This window comes from Triplophysa rosa, linkage group LG2, assembly GCF_024868665.1.
Source record: "Triplophysa rosa linkage group LG2, Trosa_1v2, whole genome shotgun sequence".
Classification (NCBI taxonomy): domain Eukaryota; kingdom Metazoa; phylum Chordata; class Actinopteri; order Cypriniformes; family Nemacheilidae; genus Triplophysa; species Triplophysa rosa.
The window spans coordinates 24,585,361-24,605,590 of NC_079891.1; the positions used below are offsets into that span (position 1 = coordinate 24,585,361).

General features: G+C 38.9%; 2 protein-coding genes across 3 annotated transcripts in view; both read left to right on the forward strand.

Moving 5' to 3' along the window:
• Positions 1-11,354, forward strand: part of si:dkey-61l1.4 (collagen alpha-1(I) chain) — a 58,580-nt gene extending 47,226 nt beyond the window's left edge. Inside the window, exons 31-68 of the mRNA XM_057328848.1 lie at positions 1,610-1,654; positions 2,422-2,475; positions 2,916-2,969; positions 3,071-3,124; positions 3,262-3,315; positions 3,415-3,468; positions 3,546-3,590; positions 3,676-3,720; positions 3,860-3,967; positions 4,132-4,185; positions 4,264-4,317; positions 4,428-4,481; positions 4,609-4,716; positions 4,843-4,896; positions 4,976-5,083; positions 5,293-5,346; positions 5,480-5,533; positions 5,647-5,700; positions 6,039-6,092; positions 6,171-6,278; positions 6,351-6,404; positions 6,527-6,580; positions 6,701-6,754; positions 6,857-6,910; positions 6,988-7,041; positions 7,136-7,189; positions 7,433-7,486; positions 7,577-7,630; positions 7,748-7,801; positions 7,885-7,938; positions 8,090-8,107; positions 8,227-8,280; positions 8,365-8,424; positions 8,559-8,724; positions 8,818-8,924; positions 9,007-9,084; positions 9,178-9,360; positions 9,745-11,354. Coding sequence (XP_057184831.1) covers positions 1,610-1,654; positions 2,422-2,475; positions 2,916-2,969; positions 3,071-3,124; positions 3,262-3,315; positions 3,415-3,468; positions 3,546-3,590; positions 3,676-3,720; positions 3,860-3,967; positions 4,132-4,185; positions 4,264-4,317; positions 4,428-4,481; positions 4,609-4,716; positions 4,843-4,896; positions 4,976-5,083; positions 5,293-5,346; positions 5,480-5,533; positions 5,647-5,700; positions 6,039-6,092; positions 6,171-6,278; positions 6,351-6,404; positions 6,527-6,580; positions 6,701-6,754; positions 6,857-6,910; positions 6,988-7,041; positions 7,136-7,189; positions 7,433-7,486; positions 7,577-7,630; positions 7,748-7,801; positions 7,885-7,938; positions 8,090-8,107; positions 8,227-8,280; positions 8,365-8,424; positions 8,559-8,724; positions 8,818-8,924; positions 9,007-9,084; positions 9,178-9,360; positions 9,745-9,900 — 2,631 coding nt within the window. The 3' untranslated portion in view covers positions 9,901-11,354. The remainder of the gene's footprint in view (positions 1-1,609; positions 1,655-2,421; positions 2,476-2,915; positions 2,970-3,070; positions 3,125-3,261; positions 3,316-3,414; positions 3,469-3,545; positions 3,591-3,675; positions 3,721-3,859; positions 3,968-4,131; positions 4,186-4,263; positions 4,318-4,427; positions 4,482-4,608; positions 4,717-4,842; positions 4,897-4,975; positions 5,084-5,292; positions 5,347-5,479; positions 5,534-5,646; positions 5,701-6,038; positions 6,093-6,170; positions 6,279-6,350; positions 6,405-6,526; positions 6,581-6,700; positions 6,755-6,856; positions 6,911-6,987; positions 7,042-7,135; positions 7,190-7,432; positions 7,487-7,576; positions 7,631-7,747; positions 7,802-7,884; positions 7,939-8,089; positions 8,108-8,226; positions 8,281-8,364; positions 8,425-8,558; positions 8,725-8,817; positions 8,925-9,006; positions 9,085-9,177; positions 9,361-9,744) is intronic.
• A 192-nt stretch (positions 11,355-11,546) lies between these two features.
• Positions 11,547-20,230, forward strand: man1b1b (mannosidase, alpha, class 1B, member 1b). 2 transcript variants are annotated; one of them, XM_057356678.1, is made up of 14 exons: positions 11,547-11,839; positions 12,579-12,719; positions 12,794-12,902; positions 13,235-13,332; positions 13,472-13,563; positions 13,678-13,757; positions 13,912-14,091; positions 14,784-14,932; positions 15,151-15,339; positions 15,481-15,671; positions 16,808-16,928; positions 17,081-17,275; positions 17,742-17,873; positions 18,435-20,230. In XM_057356678.1, the coding sequence occupies exons 2-14, from the start codon at positions 12,621-12,623 to the stop codon at positions 18,639-18,641; spliced, it is 1,842 nt and encodes a 613-aa protein (XP_057212661.1). In that variant the 5' UTR covers positions 11,547-11,839; positions 12,579-12,620; the 3' UTR covers positions 18,642-20,230. The 2 variants fall into 2 exon arrangements, with proteins under 2 accessions (XP_057212661.1, XP_057212667.1); XM_057356684.1 differs by having other exon boundaries at positions 13,915-14,091.

The following is a 20,230-nucleotide window of genomic DNA, read 5'->3' on the forward strand; positions in this document are numbered from 1 at the left end:
GCAGTGTTTCCCCTAACATTACCTTAGGGGGGTGCCCCGCCTCTCCAACGGCACCTCGCCCCCTTTGAAGGTCAAGTTCATTTAAATTTTTATGCAGCGTTAGATCACAAGAGAAGTCATTTCCTTTATAACATGTCTATACCTTGTTCTCGTACTAAACAAACTAAATAGCATTATGTTATTAATCTTATTTACATGGTGGCATGTCATTTCTGTTTCTACGTGGTCGCACCTTTACAATTCTCCTCTGCTCTCTGTATCGAGTTACGACCCGAAGCTCACACACACACAGACACGTGCGCGCACATACACAGGTAAGCACACTATGGAGTTTAAATGGACCCAAAACTCACGCGCATGGAATCCGCACGCGCTATGCAAACGCGCATAATGATAACCACGTGCGGAAAGCTGCTCCGCGAGGGCGCATTTAAACTCCGCGAGCGAGCAGAACAGTATCCGCAAGCGGAAAAGAATCCTCCCGCGCGCTCGTCAAAGCCTCTGCTCGCGGACTGAGTTTTTGCTCGCGGAGCAGAAATGCGCGTGAGTTTTGGGTCCATTTAAACTCCATTTAAACTCCATAGCACACTTTCACCAGCGGACAGAGAGCGCGTGTGGGAAAATATGTCACATCAACCACTTGAAAAGCAGATAAAAAACGGCGTTTTTAAACGCTCCCAGGGTGGTGAAAATACGCAAATTCCATCTGGACCGTAAGACACAATGAACCATTAAAAAAATCAGACTTATTTCTGTTGTTTAAATTGAGCAGCGGCGCGCGTCTACATAACTGAGATGTACACCACGCGCACTCAGGGACATTTACGTTTATTATATTTTGCCGCTATATCCTCTAATATCTTTAGCGCCAAAAGCGCTTCATTTTAACCCTTTCCGCTCCGTGAGCGCTGCTTCTCCCGCCAAAGACACGTCGCATAAAGACCTGCAGACACCAAGAGCAGGTAAATAAATGGACACTTTTTCTGTAACGCTTAAGTAAACGAAAATGCAGCAGTAATAAAGTATTTTTAGCTCTCAGTCAGTTTACTGTTTGCTATATAGGTTTGTGACAGATTATAAAACATAACGTCTTGTATCTACATATAGCATTTATGATATTAATAGCATAAATAATCAGCATGTTAAGAGTATTTCATTGTGAATCATGTTTTAATTGGAAAGAATATTTAGAATCAGTTCTAGTATGAATGGCATGGAAAGGCTGTTAGTAATTTTGTAAGTACTCCTGCTCATGAAATATTTATTTCAGTTGTTATATTTCGTTGTCAGTAGTTTTTTTTAATGTTAATATAGACCACTGGGACTTCGCTTCAGCACCAGAGCTCCTACAACACATTTTCTCAGTTAACAGACCCTATATGTTTCATACAGACTGTGGCTATCAGAATATAAAGTAAATGACCTGATAAAACATCAGATTGATTGATTTAACACTATTTATTTAAAAAAGTATTGTACGGACCTCCGCCGCAAAAAAATATAGAGACCGCAGCCCCCCCCCAAAGCCGCAAACCTAGGGGAAACACTGATTTGTATTAACTTAAGTTAATATAAGTGCTTCCAGTGAGGTCCTGTGTGTGTTTTGCAGGGAGTTCCTGGTTCTGCCGGAGGTCCAGGAGATAAAGGATCTCGTGTGAGTATATAAGCCATAATGGATTTGAGACATTTGAGAGCAGACTGCTCCAGTAATAAATGTGTTTAATGACCAGTCAGTAATGCTAACAGACAGTCTTTAAAAGAGCTATTCGCATTTTGACAGTTTGTCATTCAGGCATTAGGCTTCAGAAGGTGAAGGAACAATTTTTACAGGCATGTAAAGGTCAAACTGGCCTTAGAAGGGTGAGAAGATCAGAGACTGTTTAACTTAACAAGGTCTTACTTTGTTGAGCAAATCCCTTTTTAATACGCTTTGTCGGTGTATATGCGTGTTTAGAATTTGGCAAATGTAAATAATTTGTCTCATCTATAGTGAACAAAGTGACCTCTAGTGAACATATTAACCAATTTATTTACTATTTGAATTGAGTTCTGAAGGTAGATCAATGACAGTAGATGGTCTTTAATAAAGCATTTTAGAATTTCTTAGTTTGGTGTGTCTTGCTATTGCTTTAATGAAAGCTTGCCTTTGAGCTGGTATTGTCAGAAAGAAACGTTTTGCAAAACTTGATGATTTGAGAATGTTCTAAATTAGCATTTTGTGTGCTTAACAAGAAGCAGATACACATCCTTTTTGTTCTAATATAAAGGCATTTAAGTAGGACATCACATTTTTACCAATTTTGTTTTTTTTGTTATTTATAAATTAACATTTTATAAAATAAATATGTTTTACATATTTTAACAGCCTTAAATTGTATGATTCATGTCATATATCTTTTCTGTCATTTTTGTCATCTGAAGGGCTTAAGAGGTGTGATTGGGGAGCCAGGAAAACAAGGCCCTCCGGGATCACCGGTGAGCATAACAACTGGACAAAGAACAGAACTAATTATTTAGGACATTTTTATTAAATCCTAAATTAAATCCTAAATTAAAAAGCTATAAAAGTATTTGTGTTCATATTTGTATGTATTTGTAGGCATAGGTCTTCATATTTAATTATTTTAGATCGTCCAAGTACATATTATGATTATTATTCTATAGGGGGAACTTTAAAAAGGTTCAGTAGTTAAAAGTATTTCAGTAAACCGACTTATTCTGTTTCTTGTTTTTCACTCTTCTTGAACTTCATAGGCTTAGTTTTTAGCTTTTAGATGACTCATACAATTTATTTTTACAAATTTAATTTACTAAGTATTTTCTCTTATGACAGAACTTGAAACTCCAAAGACAACTCTTGAACCTATGATTACTGAAAGCACAAGTTATACATGTGTGATTTCTCCTCTTATAAGGGCCCAATTGGACGACCAGGCCAAGATGGCACCCAAGGCCCTGCTGGAGAAAAGGTAAGTCCTCTCACAGCTATATATTGCTGTCAGAACATCACACATCCAAAATTTAAGCTTTAAATCTTTAAATAGAAATAACAGTGCTTATTCTTTCTCAGGGCTTTACTGGAAAACCAGGCATGGCCGGTGCACAGGGCCCTGTAGGAATGTATGTAAGTGTCACACTGTCCAGTCTGAGCGCGTCCAGTATGACCAGTTAGACCATCATCGAACGAACACTATCCAACATAAACCAAACTGGACTTGTAGTAGGGATTTGATATTCTGTATGCTGTTTTCTTGATCTTAGGGTTATCCCGGATCCACAGGTCTTCGTGGAAGGCCAGGCCCCGCTGGAGAGAGGGTTAGAACTTACTCTCTGTCAAATATTTAACAGTGCACTTGAGTCATTCTGTTGGGGATGTTGTATTATATATCATATGAATGTACTGTGTGTTTACAGGGTGAACCTGGGATCAGGGGACCTGTGGGTCCATTGGGAGAGAGGGGGACACCTGTAAGTTGGCTTGTATGTCAGCAAATAAATATAGTTTTTTAACGTTCCTAATGGTATGACACCTCTTGTTTTCTTAGGGTTTACCTGGGCCGCCTGGTGAGAGAGGCCCACCTGGACCACCGGTAAGCAGACTACATGTCTAAATATTTACTAAACTATCACTTTTTACCAAATAGGTTTTCTATAATGTTTTCAACCATTATTTAGGGTCGCCAAGGGGAGACAGGACATACTGGCTTCCGAGGAGCACATGTATGTAGCTCTCTTTTGTTTTAAATCATACATTTAGATTTTCAACAGTTAAAATGTTAGTTGATGAATAATCATACCCTATCCTTAAGTGCATATACTGTACAGTAGTTTAAAGATGTATTTATGTATTAAAATGTAGGGGCTGCCAGGACGTTCTGGGATCGTGGGTATGACAGGAAAGGAAGGCCCTCCTGGAAGCAATGGGCCTCAGGGGCCACAAGGAAAACAGGGACCAATTGGATTGCCAGTGAGTGGGTACCCTAACTTTAATTGTAGTATTGTTTGGATAGATTTCAATTGATTTTAACATTTTTGGGATAGATTTCAATTGATTTAAAAAAAATTTTTGGATAGATTTCAATAGATTTTGAGTTTGAATCTAAGGTTCTGATTGTATTTTTTCAATTTCAGGGCTCACCAGGGGCACCTGGAATGGCAGGTCAAGCTGGAGAGAAAGGAGAGAAGGTAGGAACTAAAATGACTAAAAAGTTGTATAACACATATCATTCAGGTCATTATGGTCAAAATGAATGTTTTTTTAAGGGAGTGCCGGGATCTCCTGGTGACCCTGGTCCTATTGGATTGAATGGACAACAGGTCAGTTCATTTTTTACTAAATGTTAAATGCTCTCTCACTTGTAAGTCATTTTGGTAAAAAGCATCTGCTAAATGAGTCAATGTCAATGTTTATATCTGTGTGCATTAAGGGTCATCATGGTCCAGCTGGTCATGAAGGTTCACCGGGGGCAAAAGGGGAATATGTAAGTGCCTTCATTATAAAACATGCCAAAAATAAATGCTGGTTCATATCCATCCAATAAAACTGTACCATTGATTCATACACCCTCTCGTACGTCAAAAGATTTTATTAGTGTTTTTGATTATAAGGGATCACTTGGACCTCACGGAAAGCCTGGCCCAAGCGGACCTCAAGGAGAACAAGGGCCCCAGGGCTCTCAGGGAATGCAGGGTGAGCCAGGACCAAGTGGTAAAGAGGTCAGTTTCATTGATTTCAATGATAAACTGAAGCTTAAAGTTCACTTACAATAATCAGTGTTGACTTTTGTTTCAAATGCATGTACTGTATGTACAGTTATTTACAGTATGACTTTTTACATGCAGGGAGGTATCGGACCTCCTGGCATTATTGGGAACCCAGGCCCTAAAGGAAAAAAGGTATAATTACTCAACAATATAATTATTATAAGTCAATTGTCAAAAGATTTTTAAAGTAGTCATATTCCTCTTTAACTAGGGTGACCCTGGACATCAAGGATTTTCTGGGCGTCAAGGGCCACCTGGATTTTTGGGCGATAAAGGAGAGAAAGGAATGAAAGGAAATAAAGGCTACATTGGACTGCATGTTAGTACACTCCTATTCAGTGTTCCTTTTAATCTTGTTTATTTGACAGACTCTTTAGCTGCATGAGCAGAAATGCTTCATACCTTACTTGTGCCATTTTAATTGTACCATTCAATACAAAAAAAGCTCCACAAATTAAACACCTAATGCTGAAAAGCTAATTTCTCCATTATGGTTATGTTGTGTGAATGTCTATTTCTTTTCACCAGGGCCAGAATGGATTGATGGGAACATCCGGCCCATCTGGGTTGATGGGTCTGGAAGTATGTTTTTATATTTAAGTGCATAAACTTCGGTTTAATAACGTAATTTATATCACCAACCACAGTATACCATTTTCTGAGAACATGCTTAAAGTTTATTGGTGGAGTCTATAAGGCGTATCTGTTATTTCAGGGTTTAATGGGTCTTCGGGGACCACCAGGAGCCAATGGCTCACCAGGCCCTAAGGTATTACTAAGCTTTCCTCCCTCATGTTTCTTTCATCAATGTTTATGTAATACTGCAGATCAGGATTAGCCTTATACATTTCCCACTGTAACACATCTACTCTGCTTTATAAGGGAGAAACTGGATTGCCCGGGGTCACTGGCTTTCCAGGAGATCAAGGCGATCAGGTGAAGTATTGCTATAACAAAGAGGGTTTGGGTTAAATAATGTCTGCTGATTTGAACTGACATCAGCGGATGGTGACCAAATAACAGGCCATATTGTTGGGGTAAGTTGTAAAAGTGGAACCAGCCAAAGCCAATGGGTCTTAATTGTGTATCCTCGTTTATCCAAAAATCTGTTACAAACTATAAAAAGTATGATATTAAACACAAAACCATTGATAGAGAACATGCATTTTGACTCAAAACCTTACACTATAGTTTTGGAAAACAACTCCCCGGTGTCTCTTATATTGGCTGCCAATAGAGAAACTGAGGTCAAATTCAAGTCATTTTGTCTACAGGGGATGGCTGGACAGAGAGGCTTAAAAGGGGTTATGGGCAAACCAGGACCTCAGGTGAGTACAGCTACCTATTGCAAGGTAAAATCCCAGTTGCACTGCTCTTTTAGGGAATGAATAATACTTGTATTGCAGGGAGCTGTGGGTCCCAGAGGCCCTGAAGGCTTATTGGGCTTGAAGGGTATGCCGGGACAAGAGGGACCTAAAGGTGAACCAGAAAGACAAGGACCTCCAGGCCGGATGGTGAGGCTATGAATGATTCATAATGTGTTATTGTAGTAGCTTAGTGCTAACTGATGAATGTCTTTTGTTTAGGGACCACCGGGTCTTCCTGGTCCTGAAGGTCCTTCTGCAATGCCAGGAGGAGAGGTAGAAATTGTCCATAAAATTGTAAAATCTTGTTGTTAAATGCATATTGTAAAAAAAAGTAATAGAAATGTTGTAAATCAGTAATCCAACAAACTATGCTTGATGTTTGGACATGTTTGCAGGGTCTTCCAGGAGAACTGGGGGCTTCGGGCCCTGTCGGCCTACCAGGACCACAGGTCTGTATTTTAAAATTCAAATGAATAATTGCAGTAATATTAAGGAATATTTCTATTGATAACAAAATGGCTATATTAACTGCCTGGATATGAGATGTTGTTCTGTTTCATCTGTTTTAGGGTCGAAATGGCAGACCAGGACCTCGTGGAAGGGATGGACAGAAGGCTCAGAAGGTGAGAGCCATCTTGAATATATTATGGCCATTTCACATTCAGTTTTCTTTAGTTGCTCTATTCATGATCAATTCTGTCAAATTTTACAAATATCTTTTTTAGGGAGATGATGGTCAAGAAGGACCTCCTGGAAAGACTGGACATGCTGGAAAGAAAGTAAATACAGCAAGACATTATGTAAGAAAAAGCCTAGCATAAGAAGTCAGATTTAAATGACATTCTTTTACTTCTAGGGAAAAAAAGGAAAAGCTGGTCAAAGGGGTCTCAGAGGGTCCCGAGGGGAAAAGGTACATATTTATTCATGTATTCATAAGGTATTCCTTGACCTTGAACGGCCTGATGGGTTGAGACGTTTACCAGCATTTGTTTGATTTTTAACAGGGACAGCAGGGAGATGTGGGAATGATTGGACCTCCTGGCACATCAGGGCCATATGTAAGTGAATTCACAAAGCCGATCTCTATTTCATATTTTAGCCATTCATAATCTACATTTACATTTGTTCAGAAAATTTTAAATGACCTGACAACTTGACAACATGTAGTGTGTCTGTGGATATCTGTGATGTGCATCTGTGATTGTGTTGCTAAAATCATTTTTATTTCTTTTTGTCGTGTTAAACTACACAAATATTTATCTGTAATCTACATGTAAATAACACAGACTACTCTGTTTCAGGGTTTGCCAGGCATTCAGGGCGAGAAAGGGGAGATGGGAAAAAAAGGCTTTGAGGTATGGAGCTTTACTCTGGAAGTGTCATGGTAGAATTGATAGTGTCACAGAGCTGAGAACCTTGAAGCTTGATCTTCTTTCTGTCTATAGGGAGAGAAGGGGGAAATGGGGCCACACGGTCCTCTGGGAGGAGATGGACTAAAGGTACTTGTATTCATCACAACCAAACTCTAGAAAAACTGTTAATCATTTCTTAAGAGTAAAAAAATTACAGTGCTGTGGTAATTGTTTTTCAATTGTGTTTCTGTTGTTTTGTTTCAGGGGTTGCAGGGCCTAAATGGGGAGCAGGGGAGACAGGGGGCAAAGGGAGAGCAGGTGACATATTTACAGTATATCTTACATTCTGTATGATAGGATTATTTGCATGTATACTATAGAGTAATTTATGGCTCTTCCAGGGAGATATTGGACCAAAGGGTCATAGAGGGTCCCCAGGTCTTCCAGGGATGCCTGTAAGTTATCATCTGGTGTATACTGGTGAAGTACATAACATGAATATTTAAAAGATTAAATTAGCATTAAATGAAAGAAGGTTTAAAGGATTGTAAGTTGGACGTTGTACTCAAGATAAGATTTAATTCAGTCTATGTTCTTACTCCATAGGGTCTGTTTGGAGTAAAGGTTTGGAACAGTTATTTCAACACACGTCCAATGTTTTCCTATCTGTTTAACCTTTACAGTTAGTAGTTGCTAAATTATTGAATGTGTTCATTCTAAATCTTTCCACTTGTAACTTATAGGGTTTAAACGGATTTCCAGGACTTCCTGGTCGAAAGGGACAAAGAGGACTTCCTGTGAGTTTAACAGCACTCTCTGTACTAACAGTTACTGGAGTGTTAATGCCTGTGATGTCGTAACTGTAATTATGTTTGTTTTAGGGCCCACCGGGTCCTCCGGGGCCACCAGGATCTCTGAACCTAACATTAACTCAATTAAAAGTAAGGAGATCATTTCTGTTTGAAAAAGGTGTTTCCACTGAGGTCCTATAATCCATTATTTTATACACAGGCTGTATTATTAAACATCTTGATAAAGGAATTGCTTTGTGAAAATGTTTTCCTTACACAAACAGGACCTCGCGTACCAGTCCGACAAGCCCAATTATCCACTTATTAGGACCCTGCTTGAGTCCCTTCAGCAAGACCTGCGATTCTTCATAGATCCTCCAGATGGCACTAAAGAGCATCCAGCCACCACCTGCTTGGAGCTGATTCTTTCTCATCCTAACTTTTCCAGTGGTCAGAATCATTATTGTCACTGTTTTAATCTGCGATTGGTGAAAAAAAATTCTAATAAAATAGTTTTTATTTGTTTGACTATTCTTTTCTCAGGAATGTATTATATTGACCCAAATCAAGGCAGTTCTGCTGATGCATTGCTGGTGTACTGCAACTTTAGCGTAGGTGGACAGACATGCCTGCCACCTTTGCAACCACATGTATGCAGACACTTGCTCACATCTTAAGCTTTATTTTTATCAATAATGTTATGCTGTTTATAGCAAACCTCTCTTGTTTCAGATGCCTATGAGTTCTTGGCTCAGGGACGCCAGCCCTGATTCATTTACATGGTTGAGCTCCAAAGATGGGGGATTTCAGGTATAATGTTTGTTAGGAACAAACGCCCCCAAATCTCCTGCTATCATGTTTGTCTTGTATGTTTTTTTGTGGTAATTCAATGTTTCTTTACAGTTTGATTACACAGGGTCTAGCGTAGTACAGATGAGGTTCCTAAGACTTAACAGCAGGATTGCAAAGCAGAACATCACATTTTCTTGCCAGCCAAACAGCCACCAGGGTTTCAGCGAGAGAGAGGTTAAGTTCCTTGCAGATTCAAGAAAACAGAGCTTCTTGGGAACGTTACTAGATTGTGAGGTAGGAGAACTGCAGAATGAATGTGATTCAAATTACAATGTAGAGTTACGCAGAGTGCCCCCAGGTGGTACGTGACACGATTGACAAGAAACAATATTATTACAATTTAGAACTGTGATAAAAAAGCATTCCTGGGGCTAACTTAAAGTGTGGCCAGCTGTTGCCTCAGAAACCCTGCATTAAATGCGCAATATTGAGCATGATGATGAAACCACTTCCAATCACTGTGAGACATATAAGAGACGTTTTAAAAGAGACACTGCCCCAAATTCCAAAATGGAGTTTGAATTTGACTCCAACAGTTATGTTATCACATGCATTATATATACAGAATTTCCAACTGCATTATTTTAACCCATTAGGACCCATATCTCTCTATTTAAGCCCGCAGGTGGGCTAGATACAGGACCTCGGGAGTCTGTGTTCCAATTTGAGACTGAAGACCTGGAGCTTTTACCAATCAGAGACGTGGCTTTATTTGGCCACAATGACATGACAGAAGAGTTTCAATTTACTATAGGACACGTCTGCTTCAGCTAGAACACAGACACTCTCAACTGGACCCTCGGCAGAGTTCTTACTGAGTAGTTCTCTGCTGAGAAAAGCACAGCCCAGGACAGATTGAGAAAATAAGTTTCTTCTACATGATCAGGAACTCATCTCTACTCTTCTCCATCTGCTGTAGAAATGTAGATTCCACATGAAGTCTTATTTCACCTTCCACGGTTTGTGAAATAAACCGATTTGTTGTCCAGTGGCAACAAGTTATTTGGTGCTTGACTTCTTATGAGGAGTTGTAAATGGTTTACAATGCTTATTTTATGTTAAAAACGGATTATTTATATGATGTCGTAGTATTGTTAGTCTTGTTGTGTTATAAAGTCATTTACATCCCACAAACCGTAATTTCCTTAAAAACCTTTTAATTCAGGTTTTATTGCACCTTATGACAAAAAGCACTGATATCTGCTGCCCATGTCTCGTAACATTTGAACAATGTGCCACATATCTGCATATCAGGCACTGCTCAATGGATAATAATTGAAAAGTAATAGCTAAATGTGGACAGTTGTTGTGGAAACATTTATGATGTGACCAATGTAATTTACTAAATGTAAATGAAAGAATTATAGCAACAGTTTTGAAGAATGTTAGGTAAATTGGGACTTTTTTAACCAATTTTGTTTGTAAACTGGTTTGTGTGATGTGTTTTCTGCTTTACATTGCTGATTATGCAAGTGACCATAGTAATGTGGTTGCCTTAGTAAAAAATGTCCTGAAAGAACATCAAAAGAAGTTGATTTGTTTTCTATAGGGTGCCTGTAGGTTCAGGATGTCGGCAGGATGGATTAAAACAAATGTGGGGAAAGGATTTGTGTAGGATTTTACAGCAGTGAGATACTTCATTTCTGCCAGACTTGGAGTATTTGCGGCTTTGAGATTTGCACACACTGAACTGACTTGCATTCATGCAGTGCTGTAAGATACCAAGTCACATAAATTTAGCATGTGAGCTTCTCACATACTGTTAACCTTCGGTTTCTCAATATCATTCACACAGAGCCTGCATAATGGATTTCATTCTAGACTTAGAATCGGCAAACCAACTTCCTGGGTGCAGTTGAATGATTTTTGACTTCAGTGGGTTACATGCTGATGTGAAAGCGAAGCAGATGGTTTCGACACAAAAACACTTATAGTAACATTCAAGGACAGTGTATATGAAATTGATCTGGATTGTTCTGATTTATCTGTAAATGTGTCCAGAACATGCCATTAATGTGGAATAGTGTTAACTTTCTTATGAATAAAACCTGTAAAAATGACAAACATATTTTTTTCAAACTACTTTTTATAGACCTCTTTGAATGATGTAAAAATTCAACACTGGTGCAGAAGAACTTCCTGTTTCGGTTTAAAAACGTTCCAACAAAACACAAACAAGAGAATATAACAGCTAAAATGTTCATCAAATATCTAACAGATTCATTTATGTAAGATTTAAAAATACCAACAAGAAAGAAATAGAAATAGAAACTGGAAGTGCTTGGACCAATGTTTATATCTTGCAAGGTGGTCTATAAACCTAAATAATGTGGTAAATAAAGAATAAATAGACTCAAGAATGAGGTTTTGGGACCATTGTTTGTGGTTTGTCTGGCGCCCTCTGGAGGGATCTTTGGGAAAAGCCACAACTTTAGTCACAAGTCGAAACACACCTCCTCACAGCTGGTTGACTTCTGGATATCACTTGACTCGTCAGCTGCAAAAATGACTGGAAAATGCTATGTTCAGCCCCGCATAGTTTGAAACGTGTCTTTTGGAGAGTCGTGTTGAATTTGGCTTGAATCATGAGTGGTATGAGGTTTTTACGAGTGCTGGTGAATTGTAGGCCCTGTAGTGATGCCTCGGATTGTCGTGAGATCCTGAGCCGGTAAGAGCTCCGCTCCACACCGCCGGAAGCACTCCAGCAAGAGAGGTGAACGAGTTGTTTTTTATTGATCTGTGTAACTGACGGGTACTATTAAGCACGAAATATTACACAATGTGTATGTTTATTTATTTAACGTTACTCAGTCAAAAGACTTAACGTTAGTCCAAATAATAAATAGTTTGAAGGGGTAACGTTAGTTATGTCCTAACGTTACAGAAACACATATCAGCTCTACAAAAATAACTATGGTTTTACAAAATAACCGTAATGTAACAAAAAGTACGTTAATTGTTCCGCCAAAAAACGTGGTTATGATTAATAAAGCCATGCTTTCCCCCCCCCGAGGGAACTGGCAAAGCGTTGCCTGACACTTGTTGTGACTTATGATGTCGATTATTAACAGGGTCCGCTGATGTTGTAACGTCACTGGAGTTAGTGCTGTGGAGATTACAATGTTTACATAAAAATACAACATCAAATTACAATATTACAATTTGTAAACTGTTAATAGCTGATTTCTGTAACCGATTGAAAACGTGCCTCCGGGTTTTGGTGTTGTCAGTGCTGTACGTGTCCATGTCCATCTGCTGCCCACACACACAGCTGCTGTCAGTCATACCAGCCTGACGGGTCTCGCTCACTGTTTAGCACACTAGCAGTGTCTAAACACCGAGTGAACGACATATTTTGCATTTCGGGCATCATTGTCAGTTTAGAAATGCTGTCTAAGAAACGGGCATCTCTTTATGGTTTTGACACGTTTGTATTTCTTTGCTATACCCAGAGACGTTGAGTGTATGAAGAGTCTGGAGCGAGATAAGGAAACATGCTTCCGCCGTCGGAAAGGGATTTTGTGTCGGTGACTCTCGGTGAAAGCGGCAGCTACACGAACGGCAAGCAGTGGCGGAGGCAGTCCTGCTGGAGGGTGAGTCTCTCTTCATCTGAATAACATTTCATTGTGATGAAGTTCATATTGATGGAGTTATGCTGTGTCTCCAGAAATGGAAACAGCTGTCCAGATTGCAGCGCAGCCTGATCCTGTTTACACTGATGTTGCTGCTTGTCTGTGGAATAGTTACATCTCCCACTCTCATGGCACACTGGAGAGGTGAGCCGCTGTCATCCTTGCTGAAAAAACGCAATACACACACTAATGGTTTCCATTACAACTATCATTTTAAACCGCCAGCTGTTAACTGCTAAACTATTACAAAATTGAGAATTTCTTGTGTTATGGGGATTTATTCCAGTTTGATTTAATGGTGTTCTGTTGGTTCTCATTTGCCAGATAACATCCCACCAATACAATCCAACACATTACCAGTAGAGACCCACAGAGACCATTATAGTTTCCGTTAAAGCCAGTGGAATTCCAAGTATAACCATTAAATCTATTAGAGTGACGTGTTCTATAGTGGATGCATCCCTTGTGTTTTTCAGATGGTACATTAGGGGATAACACGGATGATGGAAAACAGCCGTTTGTTTTAGACCTTAAAAATGAGTACAAGTTCATTCTTCCTGAGCCGCCCTCTGGGGTTAGTGTGACCCATTTGTTTCTTGCTTACATTTTTGAATAGTCTGCAACCTTGAGCTATCGGGTTACTCATAAAAGTAGACCACACTTTTGTTGTGTTTTTGAATTTTGTGTCATTGGCATTTTTTCCTGAAAAATAGAAAAAGGGCTTCCGAAGACGAGGACCCCCTGTTTTGCAGAGCCGTTCACAAAGCAAAACAAATGCATCTGAAGGAGGAAAACCAGTTGTCAGGTTAGCTTTTCACTAGGCTTCTACAACATCAAAGTATTTCGGTGATATTGGTTAGTTAATATCTAAGTGTTCCTATGGAAGGGTTATTTTTTCCTCTATTCTGTGTATGTGTAGTTGGCGTGAAGCTGTGATAGACCAAGGCCAAGTCTCTGACACTGACATCAAGGAGGCAGAAATCCAAGAAATTACCCTAGGTGTGTTTACTTGTAATTGCATGGTATTCTTTCAGTTTAGTAGCGGTAGAAAGCCAGTTACCAAATTTATCAATACTTTGTAAATACAGTATATATGCAGCGCAGCAGAGCATCTGGCTAACCCAGGTGTTTCCTGTGTTTTTGTTGGTTTCAGCAGAGAGCAGGCTTGAGGCTGTAAGAGAAGCATTTAGACACGCCTGGAAGGGCTACAAGGACTTCGCCTGGGGTCATGATGAGCTCAAACCCATCTCTAAATCATATGGAGAGTGGTTTGGACTTGGGCTAACCCTGATTGATGCTCTGGACACAATGTGGATCTTGGGTCTAAAAGACGGTAATTTAGTTTTCTAAAGATATGGTGAAAGTCTGACCCTAACAGGCCAAAACTTCACTTACTGTTTTTTGTTTCACATGTTTTATGGTGAACTTGTTTCATTTCCGTCACTTAAGTAGCATTTATTTTAAATACTTTCAATTATTTTATTTTAATGTATTTTTTTCTAGGGCTGTCAAATCGATTAATCGCGATTTATCGATTCAGAAATAAATGTTTGTGTTTATATAATATGTGTGTGTGGTATAAACATTTATATGTATTCATAAATATCCAAGAAATGTATGACGTGTAATTTATATTTATATATAATATAAATTACTTTTAAATATAAATATATATATATTTAGGATAATATATGTATGTATGTGTATACTTACAGTATATACAGTATATACACACATAAATATACACAACACACACACCTAATATATAAACACAAACAATTATTTTGAAATTGATTAATCGCGATTAACCAGCTATAAATCAGGTCGATTAATCGTGATTAATCGATTTGGCAGCACTGTTTTTTTTCCCATTTAAAAGTAACTAGAAGTGCAATAGAAAAAATGATAGGGGAAAGGTAAAAAAAATACATCCTCTCTTGACTTCTGTTGTTTGCCTAAGTTATCATTTATTTTATAAAGTTGTTTATACTGCTATTTACCCTATTACCCAAATGTTGTTGGCAGAGTTTGCAGAGGCCAGGGAGTGGGTGGCCACAGAACTGTCCTTCGATAAGAACGTAGATGTTAATCTGTTCGAGAGCACCATTCGTATCCTGGGTGGCCTGCTGAGCACTTATCATCTGACTGGAGACTCTGTATTCCTGGAGAAAGCTGTAAGGAGCAGATCGTGATAGAGAGAAGAGAGAAACTTGCATACTGTTACTCTGTCTACTCCTGTTCTCTGCTTGTATTCATTCACAAGATCCATTTCTCTCTTCCAAGCTGAAGAAAGTGCTGGAGTCTGTCCATTCAAACCCCCAGAGCTTCTTTCTTTCCTGTTACTATAGTCTGGTGAAGTGATGCTATTTATGTCTGTTGAATCACTTTGCAGAAAGATATTGGCTCCAGACTGATGCCCGCCTTCAACACGGCATCCAAAATCCCTTACTCTGATGTGAATATCGGAAAGGGGACGGCTCACTCTCCGCAGTGGACTTCAGACAGCACCGTAGCTGAGGTCACCAGCGTTCAGCTGGAGTTCAGAGAACTCAGTCGACTCACTGGAGACCCCAAATACAAGGTCAGGATGGGTTTTCTTTATTAAGAGCAAGCGCACATGCAGGAAATTGGCTACAATCTGAGGCTTTCACTTGACAAGCCTGATGATTCTGTTGTCATAAGAACAGCTGGTTACTTTGTTTCTATGTTTTTCTTCCAATAGCTGGCAGTGATGGACGTTATGAATCAGGTCCATAAACTAGACGGGAAGAATGATGGATTAGTGCCCATGTTCATCAATACAAACAGCGGCCAGTTTACCCACCAGGGCATCTACACACTGGGCGCCAGGGCTGACAGCTACTACGAGTACCTGCTGAAGCAGTGGATTCAGGGAGGCAAGAAGGAGAATGAGTGAGTAGAGTCTGTATTGATGGAATTCCATATAATAAATTGTATTATTATTACTAAAACAGTGGTTTGTCCAATGTAAGTTCATGGTGAAATCGTGCGGTTCCAATATAATGTTATGTATGTGTAATATGGATGTTTTGTCTCTCTTTGCACAGTTGAATTATTCAAGCAGGTGATATTGTCTTATTTTAAGCAAACAGTAATGTTCTAAAATAACTCGATACCTGATAAAGTGGTTTGAACTTGACGGCTTTGTTTTAGCATTGCCATGTAAATACCTGAGGCTTAGCACATTGCAAAATCCTTTACTTCCAGACTGCAGTGCCATGGCGAGAATAGCACAGAGCAACCCATTTTACATGTACACTGCCTGAGGTGTCTGCTGTTTGAATTTTAAAATGGTCCAGTGGTCGACCTCGTGTGGGCGTACAAAAGAGTTTCACGCCTGTACATTGAGAGTTTTTCACATTTCCACTTTAAATAGGAACAGCAGAGGATTGTTTTTATAATGAAGTTTCAAAGCAGACTGCTGTTATCTTCAAACAGAATGGTTTGGTATGTCACGGTCATACAACCCACAATAAATTTCCATGGGAACAGGCACAGTCAAATGAACCTGTTTTGCAGGGAATGAAACACAGGCAAAGGATCTTAACATAGATTAACATGATTGAGAAATTTCCCTAAAATGAAAGTTCACCAGTCTGTCTTATTCTAAACTACGTCACAGGACTTCAGTGATCGTTCACATTTATGATGAAAAAAAAAAAAAATAGGCTTTAGGACAAAATGTCATGTCGTTCTTAGGACGCTTGATGTTATTGTCAGGCTGTGCATCTGATCAAATGTTACTGTGCAAATTTGTCTGTCATGTAAAGGGATAGTTAAATAACAATTCTGTCAGTTATTCATGTGTATATGACTCGCTTTTTCTGCGGAACACATAAGAAGATATTTTGAGAAATGTCTCTGTGGTTTTGTGTTCATACAATGGCAGTCAATGGGGGCCAAAGTTGTTACCAACATTCTTCAAAATATATTCTTTTTTGTTCGGCAGAAGAAAGAAAGTCATATAGATTTGAAACCACATGATGAAAATGATATTCAGAATTTTGTTTGTGCTCCATTGTATTTAGCTTGCTGGAAGACTATCTGCAGGCTATGGAAGGGGTGAAGAAGAACCTGCTGAGGAAGTCTAATCCTCTAGGCCTCACGTTTGTAGGAGAGTTGTCCCACGGACACTTAAGTCCTAAGATGGTATATATGTTCTCACTGAATAACAGATCCTTTAATGATAGTTCAATCCACTATCCAAAAGAGTCAGTAATGTCTTTTGTTATTGCTTAAAAGACACCATAGAGACTACTACTAGCTAACAAAGCCCCACTTTTCCTGTCCTTTTTTTGTAGGACCACTTAGTATGTTTCCTGCCTGGCACGCTGGCACTGGGGGCACATCACGGCCTTCCTGCTGACCACATGGAGCTGGCAAAAGAGCTGATCGAGACCTGCTACCAGATGTACGTTCAGATGGAAACGGGTCTTAGCCCAGAGATAGCTCATTTTAACATGCATGAGGGTAGCAAGCAGGATGTAGAAGTGAAGGTGAGTTGGGTTTCAGGAAGACCTTGGAGTTTCGTCTATTTTGCGTTATGAAATAGCTCAGGGCCCTGCGACAGTTTACTTGCCAATATTACAATGACCTCATCACTAAAATATGATTCATTTTGAGCATTATGTACTGTAATTTACATCAATTACCTAATCGGTCTTTACAAATATACACATATATATATATAGTTTCAACTTTTACATCGAATTTGAATGAATTATTTTTTTGAATGAATTTTTTACATGTTCATTCAAACCTTGATGACATTTACATCAGCAGTATTCACAACAACAACCATCACACACAAAAACAAAACACATGCATGAAAACACTGGTCAAGTGGAAGGTTTTGTTAACCGACCAGAACGTCTTTCAGCATTCCATTGATATTGTCGAGCCAAGCTGGTGTTTATTTCATGTGAAATGAAATTATCTTAATGATCGTGTGATGTCATCCAGATTGCAGACAGGCACAACCTTCTACGGCCAGAGACTGTGGAGAGCCTCTTCTATTTATACAGATTCACCAAGGATAAGAAGTACCAGCTGTGGGGCTGGGAGATCTTACAAAACTTCAATAAGTACACAAGGGTATGTGAGAGAGTTTGACCTGATTCTTCTTCATGGGATCTTCATGGGTTTTGTAGAACATGCAAGATGTAGTGTTTCTAGGGAATGTTAAGTGTGCTTATGGCAATGCTTGCTTTGTGTTTCCTGATAGAAGAGATTCTCAATGTTTCTTTAACCAAATGTCAGCAATCACAGATTTTTTTTACAAAGCACTTAAGGTTTTTGCTATGGTCCCTCCCTCAAGCAAACACGATTTCTGAGCAACTATCACTATATATCTGAAAACACACAGCTTGACTAACGTAATCTAATCTTATAACTTTTGAGGCTACTGAAATCTTGTAACCAATACAGACTTTTTCACCAAACCTCCCATTATTTTCACAATGTATCTTGTGTCAGATATGTTGCTACTTGACTTCTCATATTGTGCTTGGTTTATGCAAACATTTTCTCGCTCCATTTCCAAGTTTGCTCGCAGTTTCTCTCTTTGTATTTCTGAGCTTCACGTTCAGCTTTCGATTCGTATGAACAGTTAACCCTTTACAAATATTTTCAGTTTAAGTGTCCTTCTCCCGCCAGGTTTCCACCGGAGGTTACACGTCCATAAACAACGTTCGTGACCCAGCCTATCCCAACCCTCGAGACAAAATGGAGAGCTTCTTTCTGGGTGAGACGCTCAAATACTTTTACCTGCTGTTCTCAGAGGACCCCGACCTTATCAGCCTAGACAAATACGTGTTCAACACTGAGGCTCATCCTCTGCCCGTATGGCCAGAAGCAGAGTGATGGACCCACGGGCACGCACACAACCAAATGCACCTCTCTCAGGGCCATGAGTACACAAAGATTCGATTCTGTCCTTTTGATATCTTCTTTTCTATACCAGGGACTCTTTTTGTAAATGAAATGATTGTAATAGCCATGACATCAGTATGTAAATGTAGATGTCTAGTTTCAGATTATGGTGTGAACTAGCGTACCGTATGTTTCTGTTAATGGAATTTCCGACTGTAACTATTTATTCATTTAAGAATAATAACATACGTTTTCAGCAACTGATGAACAAAAAGTGTCATCATCTGATTTGAAGGCACAGATCTGTAGGTGATGCTTTTGTTAGCCCACTGAATCAGTGTGTGCAGTTTGCAGTCTTATCAGCCCACACACGCAGACATTAAAACGTTCATACTGTGAAATCTTACGGGGACTGCAAGCACTTAATGGTGTGTACAGGGATTTTAATGTGCGTGTTTTGTTTTTATTAAAAGACCTGCTGCTGTTTGTTGTGTTAGGATGTGGGTTTAGGGGGTCTTTCATCATCATGTGATTGACTATTGAATTATTTCTTAGATCATTTAGCATATAGAACTACCAGACAGCACTTAAAGTTTTAAGCTAATTGGGGTTTAATGGTGGGAAATGAAAATGCACTGTTCATTCCATTCTTAAGAATTTCTCTGTGCATTTTATTCTTTTTAAATTATTCTTTTTTGCTGTGACTGATTTAGCTGCCATTCCTGCAAATAAGGAAAATGTTCCTTTTTGTGTCAAGTGAGGTGTTTGGTAGAGGGTTTATTATTATATATTACATGATGTTAAGGTTGTCTAGCAGGTGGTTGTTTGAACTTATATTCTTATCCCAGGGTTATACAGTATATAGAATAGTTTGGTCCAGTGTAATTAGACTTTTTGTGGTAGTAATGTAAGGGAGTGTTAATCAAGCACAATATTTAAAAACCAAGAATCTATGATGTGGCTTATGTACTTCTATCACTTTCAGGGGACCTACAGTAGATGTGATTGTCAGTAGTATTTTTGTATGATCAATATTGTGTACAAGCATTCTGTAGGATATTTAGTAAATATATATATATTTTTTTGTGAATTTAGGTATTAGTTTTCCTTGTGAAAAGTTTGTTTGGGCGACTTCAAAATTCTATTTTTTTTCTTGGGGTAAGGAAAATTATTTCTGATTTTGGATCAGTTTGTGTGCACAGAATGTCTTAAGGTAACCAACAACAGGTAGTGAAAACGTTTTAAAAATCGTCAGTGAATATTCCTGCTTTGCTTAAAGATCACACATGTATTAACGCGAATTTTGTTTTGAAAGTTAAAACTTTTGCTCAGTTTATCCAGATGGAGCTTTGAGTTGTAGTTTTTTGTGTATAATACCAGTGCAGATGTTAAAAAAAGGGCTCTGGTGATGTTTCATTTCACGTGTGCCTTTCAAAACACACAGGGCAATGATGAAGAAATGTCTATTTTCAATCCTGAGAATCAAGTTTTTATCGAAATCTATTTTAATCATCTCATGCCTGTTGTGAAGCTATTTACAATTTCTTGTTTTCTGAATAAACACGTATGATATTTCAGTC

Coding starts and splice junctions, on each gene's coding strand:
- man1b1b (XM_057356678.1), top strand. CDS start 12,621: ATGCTTCCGCCGTCGGAAAGGGATTTTGTGTCGGTGACTCTCGGTGAA. Junction 13,564..13,677: donor GGAGGAAAACCAGTTGTCAG/GTTAGCTTTTCA, acceptor GTGTATGTGTAG/TTGGCGTGAAGCTGTGATAG. Junction 17,874..18,434: donor ACTTCAATAAGTACACAAGG/GTATGTGAGAGA, acceptor TTCTCCCGCCAG/GTTTCCACCGGAGGTTACAC.